We start from the raw sequence: 23,295 nt of genomic DNA, 5'->3' as shown, positions 1-23,295 counted from the left end.
CTTTATGTCTACTTTATGAAGGCGGCTCAGCTGTTTGTCTACTTTAAATTTAAATTTAAATTTAAAATACAAATTTATTCAAATTTAATTTCAAATTTCAGTTTTGCATTCGGTTGCTACCTCAATTAAACTTCTGAGCTGAACTGGAATTTAAAAGGCTCTCTGGTTATTTTCTAGTACAAATCTTAGCAGTTTCTTGGCGGGAAATGGCAAAAGAATGAATGTTTCATTATTGTCCTAGATGATGGCATCAGTTGTTCTGTGTCATTCAGAGTTTGCCATAATTTGACACTCTAATTCTGCAGTCTTTGATCAAAAGACAGAATGTTATCTTGTTCATTTTAACCTCTCATAAATGTCAATCACATGATTCTCTCTGCTGGTCCCTGCGACCCCAGACAGTGCTGAGGGTCTGTAGACAGACGGCTCTAAAACTTGCAAACACAACAACAAACAGCTGAGCCGCCTTCATAAAGTAGACATAAAGACAAGAACAGCTGAAGAGCTGCTCTCTGATGGACAAATTACATTGTTTTCTCTATAGCAGTGGTTCTCAAACTTTTTATACCAAGTACCACCTCAGAAAATATTTGGCTCTCCAAGTACCACCATACTGACCAACATCAAAATACAGTAACGTAGTAGTCCTAATTATTCAGCTTGCAATGCAGAGTTCAAAAACTAACCAGTTTTATTCCTAGTAAGAACATTTATTGTTGGCCACTTTAAACATTGTAAATACAGTTTAAAAATTAACACTGCACTGCGCTTACATTCAGGTAAATAAAAGAACTGAAATGATTCAATTAAAATGTACTGTACCTAAAGGTTAGTTAAAAACTGTAGGCTACTGTACTTAAAAAGTAAAGTAAAAAATGTACAGTAGGACTACCTGGTAAAAAAAACAACAACAACAACAACACAGGCATCATTTAGCCACCTTGCAAACTTTTTAAAAGTGTTTTAACATTAATTTATATTTAATTCAGTGATTCCTCTGCGTACCTCACTTTGAGAATCAGTGCTTTATAGGGAAACTGATATGTAATGTAACAATTCTGATTGGTGGATCTCTGTTTAGTAGATTTGGCAGACAATCATCATGAATGAGTCATCTACTCCCATGAAAGTTAGTCTCGCAATATATTCACAATAAATGAAATTAAAAAAACATGAATATATATATATATATATATATATATATATATATAAGTGTTTTACATATTAAATTATTTCCTATATACATTTTTTCAATATTCTACAGTTGAGGTCAAAAGTTTACACCCCCCTTTTAGAATCTGCACAATGTTAATTATTTTACCAAAATAAGAGGGATCATACAAAATGTATGTTATTGTTTATTTAGTACTGACTTGAATATGATTTTACATAAAAGATGTTTACATATAGTCCACATGGGAAAATAATAGTTGAATTTATAAAAATTACCCTGTTCAAAAGTTTACATGCGCTTGATTCTTAATACTGTGTTTTACCTTTTTTTAATGATAAGTTTTCATGAATTCTTTGTTTGTCCTGAACAGTTAAACTGCCCGCTGTTCTTCAGAAAAATTCTTCAGGTCCCACAAATTCTTTGCTTTCCAGCATTTTTGTGTATTTGAACCCTTTTCTATAATGACTGTATGATTTTGAAATCTATCTTTTCACACTGAGGACAACTGAGAGACTCATATGCAACTATTACACAAGGTTCATACGCTCACTGGTGCTTTAGAAGGAAACACAATGCATTAAGTGCTGGGGGTGAATACTTTTGAACAGAATGGAGATGTGTACATTTTTCTTATTTTGTCAAAATATAACGTTTTTTCCATTTAGTACCAGATGCTACAGAAGATAGTTACAAATTACCCAGAAGAGAAAATCAGTTTACCCTGATCTTTAAATTCAAAAAGTTTTCACATTTTGTGTGACCCCTCTTATTTTGGTAAAATAATCAACATTTTGCACATTCTGAGAGGGGGATGTAAACTTTTGGCCTCAACTGTAATTCATGACTATGTACAAATACAAAAATACATAAAAGAAAAAGTCATTTATTGTGTTTTGTGATTTGTTTTAGAGCTAGTTAGTTTGGTTTATGGCTTATAAAAGTTACTAAATGTTAATACAAATACATTAAAATGCATTGATTTAATCAAATTTCTACATAAAAATATATAGTGAACAGTGTTGGAGGAAGTTTCTTTTAAAAATAATGCATTGCAAAATTGCGTTACTCCCTTAAAAAGTAACTAATTGTGTTAATTAGTTAATTAGTTTTATTGAAAGTAATCTGTTACATTACTTTAGCATTACTTTTTCTCATCTGGGCTGGGCTTACTTTTATGTTTTTAATATAAAAAAGTTATTTTTGGCAGTTTTTAAACTTTTTTTGTCACAACCAATAAGCCTTTTGAAAAAGCCTTCATGTTTTGTACTTATGATGTTCACTAATTAGTGAAAAAGCGTATACTAAAACCATCTGTACTGGCCATATTGTGTAGATTTCTGTTAAAAGACTTAATGTAGAAAACATTTTGTAGGCTAATCATAATCTGAAGAGACATTAAGCAACAGACCAACCAAAGCAGCAGACATTCACACTCTAGCAAACACCTATAAATACGGATTTAGTTAAGCCTGTGTGAACTATTCCTAATGCATTTCATAATTCATATTTTTTCACTTACTAATGGATTGTTTCCTGATGTTTTGTCATTTAGCATGTTCCTGCTTCAAGTAACCGGCCATAAGAATTAAAAAGAAATGGCTGAAATTACCAGTTCCTCTGTAGAGAGTTTTTTTGGTGCTAGATGGACTCTCAAACCAACACTGAACCAGAAAATTGGCACAGATAGTGCAGATAACAACCAGCAGAATCATGTGGAATGGAATAGTGTAATAGTCATGTTCGCCAACTGATCATCATGCCGTCAAAAAGTCCAGCAACAGAAGCATCAGTGGTCAGCTATGATTTTTCTCATAAAATCATGATAAACCTTCATTCCATCCTGTTATATAATGAAGCCTCAGTATCATTTATTTACACAAGATCTAACAGCCCCGAGGGAAATATTTTATTTCCTTCTCATCTGGTCTTGCTTTTTTCTTCAAGATTTTTTTCATTTAGTTTGGTGTTATGTTATTTTCCATTTTCTCCCTTTACATAATTTCTAGTTACTTTCTAAAGAAACTATTAAGAGTGTTTGTAAAGAAACCAAGCAGCTTGATATAGATAAAGAAGTACATGTAGCATGAATAATCAGTTTGTGCTGAAATATCATTGATGTCTTTATCCCTCTACACTTTTTCTTTCCAGCACAAGACCCTCTTATTATCAAGAATGATTTTGGCTGTATATGTATTGAGCTGGACTCCTGATCAAGCCGTTTCCTCAGTAAGACTTTTTACTTTTATATTTAAATCTTACCAACCCTACACTTTTAAATAGTAGTGTATGAATTTCTTTGGAGAGGTAAAAGTTCTTTACACCTTATTAAAGGTTATTTAAAGGTTCTTCAGACCAGTGTTTTGGTTTCTAGGGCCGAGCACTAGTATATTGGGGCTTTTCTAAGGATCTGAAGAATAAAAGGTTACAGTATGTCACAAAGTGAGTACACCCCTCACATTTCAGCAACCATTTTAGCATATCTTCTCAAGGGACAATACTATCGAAATGAAACTTGGATATATTTTAGAGTAGTCAGGGTGCAGCTTGTTTAGCAGTATAGATTTACTGTCCTCTGAAAATTACTCAACATACAGCCATTATATACAAAAGTGAGTACACCCTAAGTGAACTTGTCCAAAGTGTCAATATATTGTGTTAGCACCATTGTTATCTGGCACTGCTTTAATCATCCTGGGCACGGAATTGACCACAGCTACACAGGTTGTTGCTGTGATCGTCTTCCACTTCTCACAGAGCTGCTGAATGTTAGACACATGGTGCTTCTCCACCTTACGCTTGATGATGCCCCAGAAGTGCTTAATAGGGTTCAGGTCTGGAGACATACTTGGCCACCCCATCACCTTCACCTTCAGCTTCCTCAGCAAGCCAGTTGTCATCCTGGTGGTGTTTTTGGGATCATTATTATGTTGGAAAACTGCCGTTCAGCCTTATTTCTGAAGGAAAGGCATCATGTTCTGCTTCAGAATGTACAGTACATAATAGAATCCATGTTTCCCTCAATGAACTGCAGCTCCCCAGTACCAGCAGCACTCATGCAGCCCCAGACCATGATGCTACCTCCACCATGCTTGACTGTAGGCAAGACATAATTTTCTTGGTACTACTCACCAGGGCATCACCACACATGCTGGACACCATCTGGGCCAAACAAGTTTATCTTATAGTCTCATCAGACCACAGGACATGGTTCCAGTAATTCATGCTCTTGGTTTGGTTGTCTTCAGCAAACTGTTTGTGGGCTTTCTTGTGAGCCAGCTTCAGATGAGGCTTCTTTCTGGGATGACGCCAGTGCAAACCGACTTGTTTCAGTGTGCGGCGTATGGTCTGAGCACTGACAAGCTGACCTTCTACTTCTGCAACCTTTAAGCAATGCTGGCAGCACTCATGCATCTGTTTTCTAAAGCCAGGTTCTGCACCTGACGCACAGAACGAGTGCTCAACTTCGTTGATCGACCCTTGCAAGGCCTGTTCCGAATGGAATCTTGGAAAAGCTCTGTATGACCCTGACCACTGTAGTGTAACTCGGTTTCAGGGTGATACTGAACCCTTTAATAGCCTTGGCCATTTTTGTGGAGAGCAGAATTGTACTTAAAACACCTAATTTTAACGATACACAACATTGTATGGTCCGGTCAAGCAGACAAAGACATAAACATGATGAATAGGACATGTGGCTTTGCATGTTTAAACAACATACTGCTGTTATCACTTAGAGTCACTTTGCTGTTTTGCTATTTTGACAATAATGGCTGTATGTTGAGTTATTTTCAGAGGACAGTAAGTCTATACTGCTATACAAGCTGCACATTGCCTCCTCTAAAATATATCCAAATTTAATTTCTATAGTATTGTCCCTTAAGATATACTAAAATGGTTGCTGAAATGTGAGGGGTGTACTCACTTTTGTGAGATGCTGTATATTTACACATTTAAAACCTGTTGACATCAGGTTATAAAGCTCTTATTTTGTTTTTATTGGAGTCCTTACATTTTTGGAGTATGTTGCTTGTATTTGTTAAGCTGCCTTTTTGTTTTACGAGTCACTAGTCGCTCACACACAAACTGGCACCTATTTTACAAGGAAAAAGAGACTTATGTTCAGTTCAGTGTTTTTGACATACTTAAGTTCTTAATCTCTATATGTAAGTTCATATGTAGTTTTATGATATATGGTTAAAGTTACTGCTGAAAGTACAGACAAGCATTTAAGGTAAACTAAATACTTTAATGTCATTTTTATTGAAACTTGCATGTCATATATCTAAATGTATTTGTAAATACACGTTTATAATGAAGAAGTTGAGTACATTTTCACTTTTTCTCAAGAGGTTACTTCCTACATGATCGCTGGAAGTGATTTGCTGAAGTAAACATAGTGATATATAATAATGAAGTATGCATACTTCTGTTTGAAATCGTTACATAATGTGTGCTCCTGCAAATACTCTTTTAAAAATAGTATTTTGCATGGTGTGCAGTATCCAGTAGGCTAGTATTGCATTCCGATCATAGCAGAGAGCAAGAAGGAAAATACGCGAGAGATGTTGCTGACACGAAATGGGTAAAAGAAGCAAACGGCTCACAGGAGAGATCAATCGTCATTATCCGGACAGAAGCGCTCTCTCTGGGAAAGCAGATGAGGCTCTGAAGACACATTAGTGTGTAATGTACCTTCACTGTGTCATAAACAAACAAGCCTCTTTAGACAAACACACAAGGCATTTTCTCGTTTTACTGACTACAGCAAACCGTCGTAATGAAGCTTTAAACTCTCATTCCATAGTCACTGGAGTGTTTGAGCACTTTAACCCTGTAAAGCCTGACATATGAAATAACAGTCAGAAAAATCTCATTTTTTAAATGGAAGAGCATATTGAACCTTTAGAGCTTTAATAAAAAGTTATACTTTTGATACATCAGGCTTTTATAGCTCATAGTAGGATATAGTGAGAATATAGAGGAAAAAAACAGATGTCCAAACTGAGCATAAATGTTATATTTTTGTACAAAAAGTGATTAAATTCTGATTATAATATAAATTAATGAGTTCAACAGAATACTTGCATACAATATGTCTCTGTAAAATATTTAAATGCTTCGTTTTATGATCAAAATATAATGCAATATATACATGCAATGAATAAATGTTCCTCAAAAGCCTGATGATTATATTTGATACTCTCATTTGAACATAATTTTTCTAAAAAAATAAATAAAAAAAAGTTACCCTGGACCACAAAACTAGTCAGATGTATAGCCCAGGTATATTTGTATTGTATGTGAAAAAAAAAAAAAAACTTTCGATTTTTCTTTTATGCCAAAAATAATTATAGTAAATACATTATAGTGATATTAAGTAAATATCATGTTCCATGAAGATATTTTGTAAATTTCCTGTAAATATTTCAAAACTTAGTAATATGCATTGCTAAGAACATCATTTGGGCAACTTTAAAGGTGATTTTCTCACTATTTTGATTTTTTTGCACCCTCAGATTCCAGATTTTAGTTGTATCTCAGCCAAATATTGTTCTAACCATACATCAATGGAAAGCCCATTTGTTCAGCTTTTGGATGAAAAAATTATGTCTGGTTTTGTGGTCCAGGGTCACAAATGATTTACGGAAAGTCAAGAAAAAACCAAGTTGCTACAGTCCAGTGTTATGTAAGTCATTCTCAGGTTTAGTTTATAAAAATCAGTTAAGGTTTCACAGCAAAAAGACATAAAGCATGAGCTAAAGGTGGACATTTTTGCATTTATACTAAAAGGTCTTTTACTTGCTGAAAAGCATAAACTGTCAATCGTTTTGATCATGATTATCATTTACAAGCCTTAAAATGTGTGCTTAGAAAGTGCTACAGCACTTTATAGACTTCTGCCTGCTCTCTCAGGAGGCAATACTGAATGAAGAATCAGGCCTCATTCTGAAATGGTTTATTAAAAACAATCGCTCCAACAAGAACTGTAAAGGGTTTTTACAGCCTAAAGCCATAAGAAAAACTATTAAGTTTCAGAAAGTCTCATTTCTAATTATAACCATCTATGAACAGGTGCTTCAACAGATCCAAATTTGATTTGAAGGACATAATAATGCAAGAGGATTTTTAATCTCTGAATAACCATAAGGACAAACTAAAGATTCCCAATTGAGCAAAAAATGGTTCTTGATAGAAGGGGGTTATTTAAAATGAAAGTGAGTCCATAATTCACAATAACGAAAAAAGACATTGCATTAAGAGCCAGGGGTGAAAATTTGAACAGAATGAAGAGGTGTACATTTTTCTTATTTTGCCTAATTGTCATATTTTTAAATGTAGTACTGCCCTTCAGAAGCTACAGAAGATACGAATATGTTTCCCAGAAGACAAAATAAGTTAAATTCTGATATTCCCTGATCTTCAAATTCAAAAAGTTTTCACCCCCTGGCTTTTAATGTATTGTGTTTTTTTTTCTTCTGAAGCATCAGTGAGTGTTTGAACCTTCTGTAATAGTTGCATATGAGTCCCTCAGTGTAAAAAGATGGACCTTGCAGTCATTGTTGGAAAAGGTTCAAATACACAAAAATGCTGGAACACCAAACAATTTGTGGGACCTGAAGAATTTTTCTGAAGAATAGCATGCAGTTTAACTGTTCAGGACAAACAAGGCACAACTAACTAAACTAACTAAACAAAAAACAAAACAACAACAACAACAAACAGCTATGGATCATTTAACAGTATAAAGAATCAAGTGTATGTAAACTTTTGAACAATGTAATTTTTATAAATTTAACTACTATTTTCTCTTGTGGACAATATGTAAACATCTCTTATGTGAAATATCTTATTCAGGTCAGTACTAAATAAAAAACAACAACATGCATTTTGTATGACCCCTCTTATTTTGGTCAAATAATTAACATTTTGCAGATTCTGCAAGGTGTACGTAAACTTTTGACCTCAACTGTATATTAAAAATGATATATTCGTCTTCTAAATATACAGTAACAAAATGACAGTGTTTTCTTAACATAAATATTGGAACCAATTACATGTCACAACTTCTCTCAGTAATGCTTTCCAAATAATTGTTTTTCAGGAACTTTTTCATGATGAAGACAGATATGCCGAACCTAGTCCTGACCAATCTGTGTGTGAACATGCTCAGCATCTTTAAAAAGCAGGTATAAACCTTTTTGTAGCCAATACTACAACAGGTGAAGCATGCAAGCAATAAAACCCCAGTAAATAGTGATCCAGGTCCAGAAGTGAGTAAGAAACGCATTGAGCTGAAGTTCAGCTGATGTTTCTTACCACCTGTGCTGCTCATGTCACAGCGCCGCTATTTTTGACCCTTCACTCCAGGACGCTTTTACTGCCCCGGTTCCTCCTGTCACTACCTCCTAGAGCTCAAAATCACTGGGACAAACATTTGTGTGCCAAATATCATTTGTGAGATATCATCACAGTTTAATTTACTTTTTATCTGACACTTAGTTGGCAAACAGTAACGTGACTGACAGCATTAAGTCCTCCAGAGCTGAACAGACTGCTAGAATGTGAAAAAACATGAGCGGAAAGGCAAAGAAGACTGGTAAATAGCCAGTAAACATGTTTTGAAAGTTATAACAACAGCTTTGTTTACATTCATTTAGATAGCACAGTATTTTCTGCCATTTGCGTTACTCGATTTTGAGCTCTCTTTTTGTTTTTTGTTTTTGCGATTTTGGAATCAAAAAGCTGAAAATGTGCAATAAACGTTGCATTGAATATTGGCACCAATTTGATTTGACTGAAAACAGATGGCAACTAAACGTTGAAGTTTTCAATTAAAGTATTAGGCCTATTTATTGTTCTTCTTTCACTAGTGAATGATGCTTACGAAATAATCTGTTCTCAAGCATATTCAAAGAGTTTTAATTTTCAAACGTTTAAATGATTCGAATCTTTTGATATTCGGAATTAAATGTACATGAGTTTGTTTGCGATGCAGTTTTTAGGATTCCAAACGATAATAATCCGATTTATCCAACTGGTTTTTACACCAGACGTTCTAGAACATTTTAACCCGCCGTAATAAATGCTATGCAAATACATCAAACACTTGAATAATTTCAGCATGTTTTACCTGAATCGCGCGTCGGAGACTCCAGGTTCCCTCTGTGGTCTGCGTGACTTTGCGTGACTGCGTGTCTTAATCTCGAGTGAAGTGAGACAGTCAGTCCGTCAGACGGTGCGAGAATGTGAAAGCGAAGCTTGTGACTCTCTGAAGTGCTCATCAATAATGATGCAGATGACAGCAGCTGCTGTTCGGCTCCGGGTCTGTGCCAATCACCGCGGTGCCGAAGCGTCTCCAAACCCGCCCGAGCGCCACCGGGTTACAAGCAGCTCCACACCGGTGTCCTAAAATAACTCATGTGGGAATCCTGCTGTGGTCTACGTGAAAACGTCTCGACCGGCTTTGCAAAACACAATAACGCACAGTGATCCTGTTATCAAGGATATACTGTCGTATAAACTGCATGTGTGTATATTAATATTTATAGAAGTTTTAAATGTCTAAATATATCTAACATTAGCCTATATAAGCATAGTTTATACTACAATTATTAAATGAATTAATATGCATATATTAAATATAAATTACAACAATTCATATTCTAAAGACTTTAATACTTTTATTTAAAAAATGATTTTCATATGAAGTAGTGGCTGAATATTATCACTGATAACTTGTTAGAAATGCTGTTTTTCTATATTAATATGATAATAGTATTGCTCCTTTTAGTTATATTTTTAGTATATTTAATTATTATTAGTAGTTAATTAATATATAGGGTGATATCAGATAAATTGGGCCACTTTTTGATTAATCACTTGGGACATTATAAAAAAAAAAATCATGTATGACATTTAACTGTGTTCTTATGATTAATAAGGACTGTTTTTAAAAATTTTGTGTTTAATTGATGTAATAAAATATAATTGTTCAGGCCCTACAGATCTGAAAACATTAGGTGCCCCAAATTTTTTGAGATGGCAGTGCTCAGGTAAAATGGGCCGACTGATCAGCAAAAATGGGCCAGTCAAAATGCAAAGTGAAATAGAGACATTTCTGGTAAAACACATTTTATATTTAATTTTATAATGTAGCAGGGTAACACCGCATTTGAATTACATTAGAACATCAATTTCATGCCGTAGAGTAAACGTACATTTGCTTTTAGGCCTCTCTCAACCGTCTCCCTATATTCGGCCAATGCTTTTCTCATCCTTTCCCCTACTCACGGATTGTATTTTTTGCCCCATCCCAGGCCAGCATCCTTTCTATCTCCTTAATGTTCCTTTCTGACTCTCTTTTTTTCCTTTCTGATCCTTTCTTTTTTTCATGCTGTCTGTAATTAATAGGTTAACATTAGCCTACTTTAACATTTATCACTTCTATATCAAAATGTCTCTTTCACCCATTGTCTTTGCAGTGAGTGTGAGCCCATGTGTACACAACTATGTTTGTGTGTAACATTGCACATGCACATACATATACCTCACTAACATGCACATGCAAACACAGTCGAGCACACATAAACACACATTGCATACAAACACATTTAGAAGGTAAAATGAAAAAGGTATGTCACAAATGCAATAATACAATATATTAATAATATACATAATTTTAAATAAGAGGAACCACTAGAAATTCTGCCTAAACTCTACTCAGAAGGTGGACCATTTTAACTAAAATTATTGGCTCGTTTTATTTTAACACATTCAGGTAAACTGGGCCAGTAGCTAAAATAGCTAAAAATATATATTTTTATATATATATAGAAATCTACATTATTTAGCAAAATCAGCATTTTATCTCACAGAGGCCATCAAGACATGGGTTATGAATCATTATTTCTGAATGTGCATTTGTTTTTTTTATTGATTTATCATCCTTATTATTGAGAAGTAAGATTGGATATGTCAGGCCACTTACTTTGCTTTTTTCTGGTGTGGTCTCAAAATGAGGCATGTCAGTCCAATAAAATCATTTGCTAAATGTCAAGAACTTTTACGGCAAACGTCTGCAGTCATTGACTGTTAATTGTAAAGAAAATATGGCACTCAAACCTTAAATGGCCCATTTTACCTGATGGCCCAATTTACCTATCACCCTACTTATAATAGTTATTTAATATATAACTCTTGAATGAATTAAACTTTAAATGTTTATAAAATAAAATAATATACGCAGTCAATTCACTATAAGTTCTTGATAATTTATTATTAATAATGTTACATAATAAATTATAGATATTTGCAACTAAATTATGTTTTTATGAATTATTAATTATAGAATATTTATAAATGAATCCCATAAATAATATATTTAATAATAGTATATACTTAATTGTATAAATCATATATTTGCAAATACATTACAAGTACTTAATACTTGTAAAAACAATAATCATTATGTATGGTCTAATTGTTATGATTATTTATTATAATTAGGCTATATTAATATTACAATACTATAAATCTATTTTAAATATATTAATATAGTTTATTATATAATATATGATTTAATATATCATTCGTAATATATAATTCTTGAATGATTTAATAATTATAAATGTTTAAAGTGATGTACACAATTATTTTACTGTAGTTCACCAAATGTTTTTAATAAATTGCTAATAATTTCAAAAAATTAATTATAGATATTAGTTTATAAATGACAAGTGTTTCATATGTTTATAAACAAAATAATCATATATAGGCTATTTACTGGATTTAGGCTATATTAATATTCTAATAGTATGTATTTAATATTATAATGTAGTTTAAAGAATAATTATTAATAATAACTCTTATTCTATATGTAAATTAATGTTATATATATTGCAGTAATTTAAATACGTGTGTGTGTATACACACACACACACATATTGTCACGATTCACACTAAACACACGAACAACGACGGAGTAAAAGTGAAGGTATTTAATAATCCAATGGAAGCAGGCAGAAACAGGAACACAACGTGGTAACATTTAACGATCGACAAACATCAGTGGAAGCACACACATAAAATAGACATGTTGATTACAAACACAGGTGTGGGTAATGATGGGAACAAACCAAGTACAGAAAACAGCGGGGGGAAATGGATGGGAGAAACCAACTCAAAGTCCAGGGGTGTGACATTACACCCCCCTCCCGGAAAAGGCGCGTCCACGCGCCGACCGAACTACAAAGTCCTTAGGAGGGGGTTTAGGTGGAGGACGTTCTTCCGGAAGGGGGGCCAGGAATGAAGTCCAGGGTGGTGGCTGAATAATCCATGGTGGTGATGACGGAGGGAGGAGCCAAGGAGGAGACGGGAGGGATCCGGAGCAGGAGGAGCCAGGTGATACCCAGACCACAGCCAAGATGGAACCCCACGGTGGAGCCGATGGAGGGAGGAGCCATGGTGGAGAGTGGGCTGACGACTCCCGGGGGCCGACCGACGGAGGCGGAGCAGGTGGTGGTAGAGCCCGAGGCGGAGACGGAGAGCCGATGATCCCGGGCGACACCGAGGATCCGGAGGGCCAAGGTGGAACCCAAGGCTCTGGCGACCAAGGCGGAGACGGAGATCCGGAGGTCCGCGGCGGAACCGGAGCGACAGAGGACTGAGGCTGTGCCAGAGGGATGGAGGAGTTCCACGGAGCCGGTGGGATGGAGCAACGAGGCGTAGCCGGAGGAGTGGAATCCTTAGGCGAAGGTGGGATGACGACAGACCGAGGCGGAGCCGGAAGGACGATGGAGCGCGGTGAAGCTGGTGGACCGACGGGCGACGGTGGAGACGAGGGAGCTGAGAGACGGGGTGGAGCCGCAGGTTCGGAGGGCCGAGGCGGAGTCCGGGACTCTGAGGCTGGAGGCGGAGATGAGGAATCCTCCAGCCATGACGCCGATGTTGACTGGCAGACCTGCGGCGAACCCACTGCACAGATGTTAAGCTGAGGGTGAGCAGAAGGACTGACAGGTGGCAGTGGTGGCATGGCTGACACATTATCCTTAATAAACTGAGGGAGGGTGGGTGGGAAATTATGATGGGTAGTAAGTTCAGAGATATTAGAAAGTTCAGTCCAAACATCCTCAGAATAGTCCATATTAATCACAGAAATGTCCATAGCATTGTCCATAGAAAAAGTTCCCGGAATCTCATTAAGCTCACCCTCAGTGGTGGTGCAGTGGGTAATGCTGTCCTTAGCATTCTCAACTTCCACTATCTTCTCCACCGTCGCGGTTACTGCAGCCGGCTCACACACCTGGTCTGACGCCTCGTGCCACTCTGGCTCCTTGACGATCAGCTGCTCTGTCGCTCCTCCTCGCGATGGCACGCTGGTCGCGGCGGGCGGTAGCTCCCCGTCAGCGGTGGGCTCAGGCTGATATTCCGCGGGTCGGGATGGTACTTGGCTGGGTTCCGGGTCGTGCTGCGAGACGTCTGCCTGGTGTGACTGGACGGCGTTGTAATCCTCCTCCGCTTCGTCAAGGCAGAGCTCTGAACCCCAAGCACTCAGCAAGATGTTAATATATTGCGTTAGGGTCCAGCATGGTTCACCTTCGGGCATGACGAAGCGGAGATCCTCATCCAGTCCACACCAAAATCCCTCCATAAGGCAGACGTCATCGCAGCTAGCAAGATGGCAAATGCTAATAAACTCCTCCACGTAGTCCTCAAGATCCCTGCCATCCTGGAATATAAAGGTGGTATAGCCTTCCAGGATGGCGTTTCCCCTCCTTGGGCGGACGTTGATTGAAGCGAGTTTCATGGTGAATACTGGTGATGAACACGACGGAAACAAAAGACTGAAAAAGGACGCAAAACAAAACGGGGGGAATTCACAAAAAATAAACTGTTACGGTCGATCGTTCTGTCACGATTCACACTAAACACACGAACAACGACGGAGTAAAAGTGAAGGTATTTAATAATCCAATGGAAGCAGGCAGAAACAGGAACACAGCGTGGTAACATTTAACGATCGACAAACATCAGTGGAAGCACACACATAAAATAGACATGTTGATTACAAACACAGGTGTGGGTAATGATGGGAACAAACCAAGTACAGAAAACAGCGGGGGGAAATGGATGGGAGAAACCAACTCAAAGTCCAGGGGTGTGACATATATACATACATATACATGTATTTAAATTACTGTAATATATAACATTAATTTACATACAGAATAAGAGTTATTATTAATAATGTATATAAATTATATAATAATAACAAATATTTATTATTATGTAATATAATAATATGTAATTAATGCACTATATTTGACAAAATATTTTTTATAAATTCTTAATTATATATTGTGTGTAAAAACAAAATAATAATTTTGTGCATTGGCTAATTATTATTATTCTGATTATTTACTTTAATTTAGCATGCAGAAAATGTTTGCAAAATTAATTTCTCATAAGTTCAGAAGCATCCATGGTTGTTACCATCCAGACCATTATGTTTTACCATACAAGAAAAAGACACCATGCAAAAAATATATATATCTAGCCCTAATTTCCCTAAGTTTATTTGTAGACCAATTTTGTGTGACAAATTTGTCCCATATATGAACTGAATTCCTAACGAGTGACATACAGTATATTCCAGATGAGCGCTCTGGAGTCCGCAGCACAAGCAAATCTCTCTCATATGTCTGTTTTGTTTGTGTATAATGTAATTAGGACTAACAAGCTCTCCCGTCACGACTTAATGAAAATAGCTCATGGATAATTCAAGAGCTTCTCGTGGGAAAATGCCAAGCAAAGCAGGCTATTTAGATCATGTTTACATCACAAACAGATTCCTCTTTTATTTATATGATTTTTATTAGTCTCCCAGCTAAAAGTATGATTCATACCACTGTTATTTTAGTATCCTTGAGATATAATTTTTCAGTTCACGTTTTTTTTTTTAATTCAAGTAACATCAACAACATTTTTCCTCACTTAAAAGTAGAATTTGTACATTTATTAATACATTTAGTTCAGTTCTCAACAGTGTTTTCATCATCCTGTGATTCATTTCAATATTCCAGTAGGTGGCGCTGTGATGTCACACTTGATCTAACTCCAATGCCGCAGCAGTCTAATTAATATTCATGAGCGTCTATGCTGGAAAGGCGTCAGTGCTGTGATTGGTCAGTGTTCTCTCCCAGTGAAGCTGATTGGCAGATGGTGTTCATTAAACAATCTTCATTCTAAAGCATTCATATATTCATGACATATGCATGGTACTATTCACATGTATTTTTAATTTCAGTTCAGTTTCCCCCCTTACAGTAAACTTACCATAATTTCAATACCATGACAAGAATGTAATGTAATAATGATTACATTATATAGATTTTGACAGAAGAGATCGAATGTAAAAGACAGAATGGTCACTGGTCCCATTTCGCATCTGCCTTCGTAGTCATATTATTAATATTGTCTTATTATTATACATGTCTTAAATTGTATTATATTCATGTTATTTCTACTATAAATATTTATAGATTAATATAACATACAATAAATGGATATATTTTATCTTTAATTAAATTAATACATTTAAATAAAAAATAGATATTTGCAACTAAATTAAATTTTGATAAATATTAAAAAAATTAATGTTATACAATAAATGCACTATGAATTACATTATTATCTGATAAGTAATATACGTAATAATATTATATATTTAATAATCTTATAAATGATATATTTGCAGATAAATTGCAAGTACTTAATACTTATATAACAATTATACACAATTACAATTATTATGTATGGACTAATTGTTATGATTTTTATAATTATGCTATATAAACTTTATAGATCTATTTATATATTTTAATATAACTCTTAAAAGAAATGAATAATTATAAATATTAATAAAGTAATATAATCTGCACAAATAATTCACTATATGTTCCCAAATAATGTTAAACTAATTAATCATTTTTGTATGGATTAATAATTATACATAGTTTTAATTGAATTTAATATACAATAAATACACTATAAATTGCGAGATTGTATAAATAATATATTGAATAATATTTTATATTTAATTATATATTTGCAAATAAATTACAAGTACTCGATACTTGTATAAACTAGTCATTATGTATGGCTAATTATTATGATTATTTATTATAATTAGGCTGTATTAATATTTTAATAGCATAGCTCTATTTTAAATATCATATTATTAATATAGTTGAATATATAATTCTGGAATTATATAATTATAAAAAAATATTTATAAAGTTATATAGTATACACAATTCACTGTAAGTTCACCAAATATTTTTGATAAATAATTATTAATAATTTTAAAATAATAAATTGTAGATATTTGCAACTAAATTAATTTTTGTATGAATAATTATACATTTTTATAAAAGAATGTTATATACAATAAATGCACTGTAAATTTTATAAGTAATACATTTAGTAATAGTATATGTTTAATAATGTTATAAATTATCAAATAAATCACAAGTGGTTAATACTTGTAATAAACAATCATTATTATGTACGGGATAATTATTATGATTATTTATTATAATTAGGCTATATTAATAATATAGTTAATATATAATAATATAGTTTAATATATAATTGTAGAATTAATTAATAATTATAAATATTTATAAAGTAATATAATTTATAGACAATTAATTCACTATAAGTTTTGATATTTTTGATAAATAATTTATTTTAAATAATAAATTATAGATATTTGCAACTAAATTTAATTTAGGTATGAATTAATAATTAGAAATATTTAAAAATGAATGTAATATAAAATAAATGCACTTTAAATTACAAAATATGAATTATATATTTACTAATATTATAAATCACATATTTGCAAATAAATTACAATACTTAATACTTGTGTAAACCAATAATCATTATGTGTGGTCTAATTATGATTATTTATTACAAATAGACTTTAATATAATAGAATACATCTATTTTAAATATTATGTTAGTTTAATATATCAAATGAATTAATATTTATAAAGAATATAATATACACAATTCACTAAGTTCATCAAATATTTGTAATAAATTATTAATAATTTAAAATAATAAATTATAGATATTTTCAAATAAATTGCCAGTATTAAATATTTTTGTTCAATAATTACATTATCCATAATTTATTTTAATAAATGTCTATATTTATTGTTATTATTGTAAACAAAATTATGTGTATAGCCTAATTATTATTATGATTATTTACTAGAATTTCTATAATAGAATTTCAGAAAATAATTAAAACAAAAACATTAAATATAAAAGACCTTTAGTCTTTAGTAGCAGTTCGCTGCTCTGCTTCAGTCTGTTTTATGATCAAACATGAACATCCAGTTTAATTCTCTATATATTCACAAAACCTCACAAGACAAGCAGTCATAAATCGTCCGGTGTAGCGACAACACGTCTCACTTTTACTGCATCCAGTCCTAAAAACACAGAGCCTGTCCAGCCTCTGAAGTGAATCTTCAGATGGCGTTTGTTTTATCTTCATCTGTGTTTTAATCTATCAGCTCGTGTTCTGGTTTCTGAAGCTCAGATGACTGCATGAATCACTGTGAAAACCCTCCACATGATCAGATGCAGCTCATTTAACCACAACACAGCTGAGAAGACACACCAAATGTAATCATACATTTACAGCCAATCTGGGAATAAGAATGGTTTATTGAATCATTTTGTATTTATTTACCTGCATGTAACTCATAGCCAGATATGATTTTCACCAAATCATTTTGTTGAATTAAGAATTTTTGTATGGATTAATAATTATACATATTTTTAAATTGAATTTAATATACAATAAATGCACTGTAAATTTACAGAACTGTATAAATGATATATCAAATAATATTTTATATTTAATTATACATTATGTATTTGCACATAAATTACAAGCAATTCTTGTATAAACAATAGTCATTATGTATGGCTAATATTATGATTATTTATTATAATTAGGCTGTATTAATATAATATCATAGCTCTATTTTAAATATTATATTATTAATAGTTGAATATATAATTATGTGATATGTAATTACGAAATTGTATAAATAATATATTAAATAATATTTTATATTTAATTATATATTATATATTTGCAAATCAATTACAAGTACTCGATACTTGTGTAAACAATAGTCATTATGTATAGCTGATTATTATGATTATTTATTATAATTAGGCTATATTAATATTATAGATCTATATACAATATTATATTATTAATATATTTTAATATAACTCTTGAATGAATTAATAATTATAAATATTAATAAAGTAATATAATATACACAATTAATTAACTATATGTTCACCAAATAATTTTGTTAAACTATTAATAATTTTTGTATGGATTAATAATTGTACATATTTTAATTGAATTTAATATACAATAAATACACTATAAATTATGAAATTGTATAAATAAATAATATATTGAATAATATTTTATATTTAATTTAAAAAATAATTTACAAGTACTCAATACTTGTATAAACAATATTCATTATGTATGGCTAATTATGATTATTTATTATAATTAGTCTGTATTAATATTATAATAGCATAGCTCTATTTTAAATATGATATTATTAATACAGTTGAATATATAATTCTAGAGTTAATTAAATAAATATTTATAAAGAATATATTATACACAATTAATTAATAATTTACTAAGTTCATCAAATATTTTTAATTATTAATAATTAAAAAATAATAATTATGGATATTTTTAAATAAATTACAAGTATTAAATACTTTATTTGCAAAAATCTAGTTTTTTTCAATCAATAATTAAATTTTATCCATAATTTATTTTTAGAAATATCTATATTTATTTTTATTTATTATTATTATTATTATTATTATTGTAAACAAAATAATTGTATTGTGTATAGCCTAATTATTATTATGATTATTTACTAGAATTTCTATAATAGAATTTCAGAAAATAATTAAAACAAAAACATTACATATAAAAGACAGAACAGTCTTCAGTAGCAGTTTGCTGCTCTGAATATATAATTCTGGAATGAATAATTATCAATATTTATAAAGTTATAAAATATACACAATTAAGTTTACCAAATATTTTTGATGAATTACTAATAATTTTAAATAAAAAGTCTAGATATGATTTCCATTTTCATTTTAGATTTTTAGCTGTTTTTGCTCATTGAACCCTTGTTTTAAATCATTTTAAGCTGTCATTCAGCCCCTTGGAAGTGTTTTGAGACCCCCAAGTGGCTCCTGGTCCCCTAGTTTTGAATGCAGACTTAAAAACAGTCCAAAAACTCCCACAGGAGTGACCCACATGTCATATTTAGAGTGATCTCTAGATCTGCCGGCTTGAACAGTAAATCCGACAATAAATCTGGTTTACTTTCATAAAGCATGCGGTGAACAAACATAGTGCCACATTACAAATTAGCAAACAGGACGTTCATATTGGGTTCAAAATATCCTCTGAAATTCTACCCATAAGCCCCTGCTAATCCACACCAAAGCCTCCATGGACTCAATGGGAAAAGTGGCAAGCTGTCCTACTTCAGACCTGGATATCATCCACCTTGTTAGACTTTAGACAAACACGCGAGTTTGTGACCCTTCCGACAGAGCGCCTTCTCCGCAGCCCTAGAGGTGGAGCTGCTGAAAGGTGAAACTGCCTGCGATGTATTTTTCACGGTGTTTGTGTGATCAGATTGTATTTAGCACAATGTGGCGAGTTCCCGCCAGCTCTCTGACGCCCATCTGTGTGTGTGCGCACGAGTTGAAGGCTGGATTACGTTACTGATGGAGTGCATGCGTGCCGTTCCTGGCATACGCCGCGCGCGTCCATGTGAGCCAAGTCCGCTGGGAAGCTGCTCTAGTTCTAGTATGTGGGAACGTGTCCGGTTGCGCTTCACGATGTGATATGTAATTGATTTTTTGTGGAATCGGTTGTCATGTAAACTATACACTAAAACACATCTAAGGGCTTTCACACTGCGCTTAAACCAAGGTTATTGTCATTCTAAACCCTGCTTTTATCCCAGGTAAAGGAAACTCGTCGTAATAGTGTTACTAGTTAGCAGTAAACCGGTTACCTCACCTGAACATGTTCGTAGATTTGTGTTGGATGTTTCGATGTGGAAAGCAGTTATATTCGGAATGGAAATGTGGATATTTTATTTGTAAACATAATACTTTTTCGCTAATTTCAAATAATCTCATAGAAATATAGCGAGATACGCCAGTAGTAGTGCTGACAGTAGATGCGTTTCCATCACAGATATGCGCAAAACTTTTGACATTTATAAATGTCCATTAAAAAGTATTGCGAAATGATGGCGATTCCATTAACCGATGTTATGCGAATGAAAGTAATTTTTTCCTCTCGCGATAAGTCATGGTAATGGATTTTTGTTGGATTTTTCTGTAAATGCGAAAAAAACGTTTCCATTGCTGTTTTGTGAAATATTTCTTTCTCGAATTGCCTGAAAAACCACCTCATACGAGCGTACAACCTTTTTTGCGATATATATGGGAGTTTTTGCGCAATTGACACGTTTTCATTAGGCATATTTTTTCATTTGCAATTTCAATTTGTGCAATTTAAGGGGTAATGGAAACGCAGCTACTAGGCACATTTCCATTGCAGATTTGCGCAATATTTTATAAATGTCGATTGAAAAGTATTGCAAAATGACAGTGTTTCCATTAACCGATGTTTTGCGACTGAAACGTAATATTTTCCTCTCGCAATAAGTCATGGTAATGGATTTTTGTTGGATTTATCTGTAAATGCGGAAAAAACGTTTCCATTGCTGTTTTGCGAAATATCCCTTTTGCGAATTGCCGAAAAACCACCTCATGTGAGTGTAAAAACTTTTTTGCGATATATGGGAGTTTTTGCGCAATTGACACATTTCCATTAGGCATATTTTCAGTTCGCAATTTTAATTTGTGCAATTTAAGGGGTAATGGAAACGCAGCTTCATAAAGACATAGCGAGCTAAGCCAGTAGTAGTGCTGACAGTAGCTGCATTTCCATTGGAGATTTGCACAAAACTTTGGTGCTATTTTATAAATGTCAAAAGAAAAGTATTGTGAAATGAAGGCGTTTCCATTAATCGATGTTATGCGAATGAAACGTATTTTTTTCCTCTCGCGATAAGTCAAGGCAACAGATTTTTGTGGGATTTTGGCTATATTTATTCGTATGTGACCTGTAAATGCATAAAAACATTTCCATTGCTGTTTTGCAAAATATTCCTTTTCCGAATTGCCCGAAAAACCACCTCATACAAGTGTAAAAACTTTTTTTGCGATATATGGGAGTTTTTGCGCAATTGACATGTTTCCATTAGGCGCATTTTCAATTTGCAATTTCAATTTGTGCAATTTAAGGTGTAATGGAAACGCAGATACTAGGCACATTTCCATCGCAGATTTGCTCAATATTTTATAAATGTCGATTGAAAAGTGTTGCAAAATGACAGTGTTTCCATTAACCGATGCGACTGAACGTAATATTTTCCTCTCGCGATAAGTCATGGTAACAGATTTTTGTGGGATTTTGGCTATATTTAATTGAATGTGACCTGTGAATGCAAAAAAAAAAAAACGTTTCCGTTGCTGTTTTGCAAAATATTTCATTTCCGAATTGCCGAAAAACCACCTCATGCGAGCATAAAAACTTTTTTGCGATATATGGGAGTTTTTGCGCAATTGATGCGTTTCCATTAGGCATATTTTCAATTCGCAATTTCATTTTGCGCAATTTAAGGGGTAATGGAAACGCAGCTTTATAAAGATATCGCGAGAGGAAAAAAAATTATGTTTGTCGCATAACATCGGTTAATGGAAATGCCGTCATTTCGCAATACTTTTCAATGGACATTTATAAAATAGCGCCAAAGTTTTGCGCAAATCTCTAATGGAAACACAGCTACTGTCAGCACTACTACTGGCTTAGCTTGCTGTAGCCAGTAGTAGCGCTGACAGTAGCTGTGTTTCCACCTCATGTGAGCGTAAAAACTGTTTTTGCGATATATGGGAGTTTTTGGGGTCCTGTACTTATTTTTGCGGACAAAGACATACAAAAATTAACATTAAACACCGCAGTCTCGGGAGCTCTGTAAGCCGCAGCCTGCATGGGCGCCGCCATTTTATAGCCATTTCATGTCGTATAAACATGATTAAAGCCATTTACTCTTAAACTGCTAAGATTGATTCAAATTCAAACTCGTGACTTCGATCATTCTTTGCAAACGATTCACTAGCAAAAGCAGATCAAAGAGCCTTTTATTTTCGATTTTCGACATCGCAAATGATGTTGAAATTCATTTGATGCAGATCGCGACTTCAAAGCGCGTATTGCGATTCATATGAATTTAATCGGGACCAAAGCCTTATTGCAAATTAATTTGATTCAGATAGGGACTTCAAAGCGCTTATTGCAAATCATTCGATTTCGATCGGGTTCATGAAAGTTTTGATTCAGTTTGGAAGTACGGAGCAGTTTTACGAATCGAATGATTCATGATAAGTGCTCCAAAGCCTCAATTTGAAATGAATCATTTTGATTTGGATCGGGTTTGTGAATCTTTTGATTCAGATAAGGATATCGCGAATCATTTTATTTGAATCAAACTTCTGAGCTGGTTCTTGAATCATTGATTCAGATTAAGACTTTGCAGCGGGTTTGCTAATCATGTGATTCAGATCAGGACTCTGAAACGCAGATCGCGGATCATTTGATTTAGATCGGAACTTAAGAGATGGTTTGCAAATCATTATTCAGATCGGGACCTCAGAGCGTGGATCGCGAATCATTTGATTCGGACTTCGGATCGCGAATCATTTGATTCAGATCGGAACTTCAGAGATGGTTTGCGAATCATTTGGTTCAGATTGGGACTTCAAATCTTTTTTCTGATCTCTTTCTTTCTTTCTTTCTTTCTTTCTTTCTTTCTTTCTTTCTTTCTTTCTTTCTTTCTTTTATTAAACAGTACAAAACATTAAACCATTAAGGCAGTACAGTTATAACAACAAAA

The 23,295-nt window shown here is 33.5% G+C and overlaps 1 protein-coding gene across 1 annotated transcript in view; it reads right to left on the bottom strand.

The window, feature by feature from the left end:
- Positions 1-23,295, bottom strand: part of quoa (quattro a) — a 149,712-nt gene that overhangs the window by 54,326 nt on the left and 72,091 nt on the right. The window contains 1 exon segment of the mRNA XM_073822759.1: positions 13,188-13,987. Within this exon segment, the coding sequence (XP_073678860.1) occupies positions 13,188-13,987 (800 nt within the window).

This window comes from Garra rufa, chromosome 18 (genome assembly GCF_049309525.1).
Source record: "Garra rufa chromosome 18, GarRuf1.0, whole genome shotgun sequence".
NCBI lineage: Eukaryota > Metazoa > Chordata > Actinopteri > Cypriniformes > Cyprinidae > Garra > Garra rufa.
Note: the sequence above shows the minus strand (reverse complement) of the source record. Positions and strands in the feature narration are given on the sequence as shown.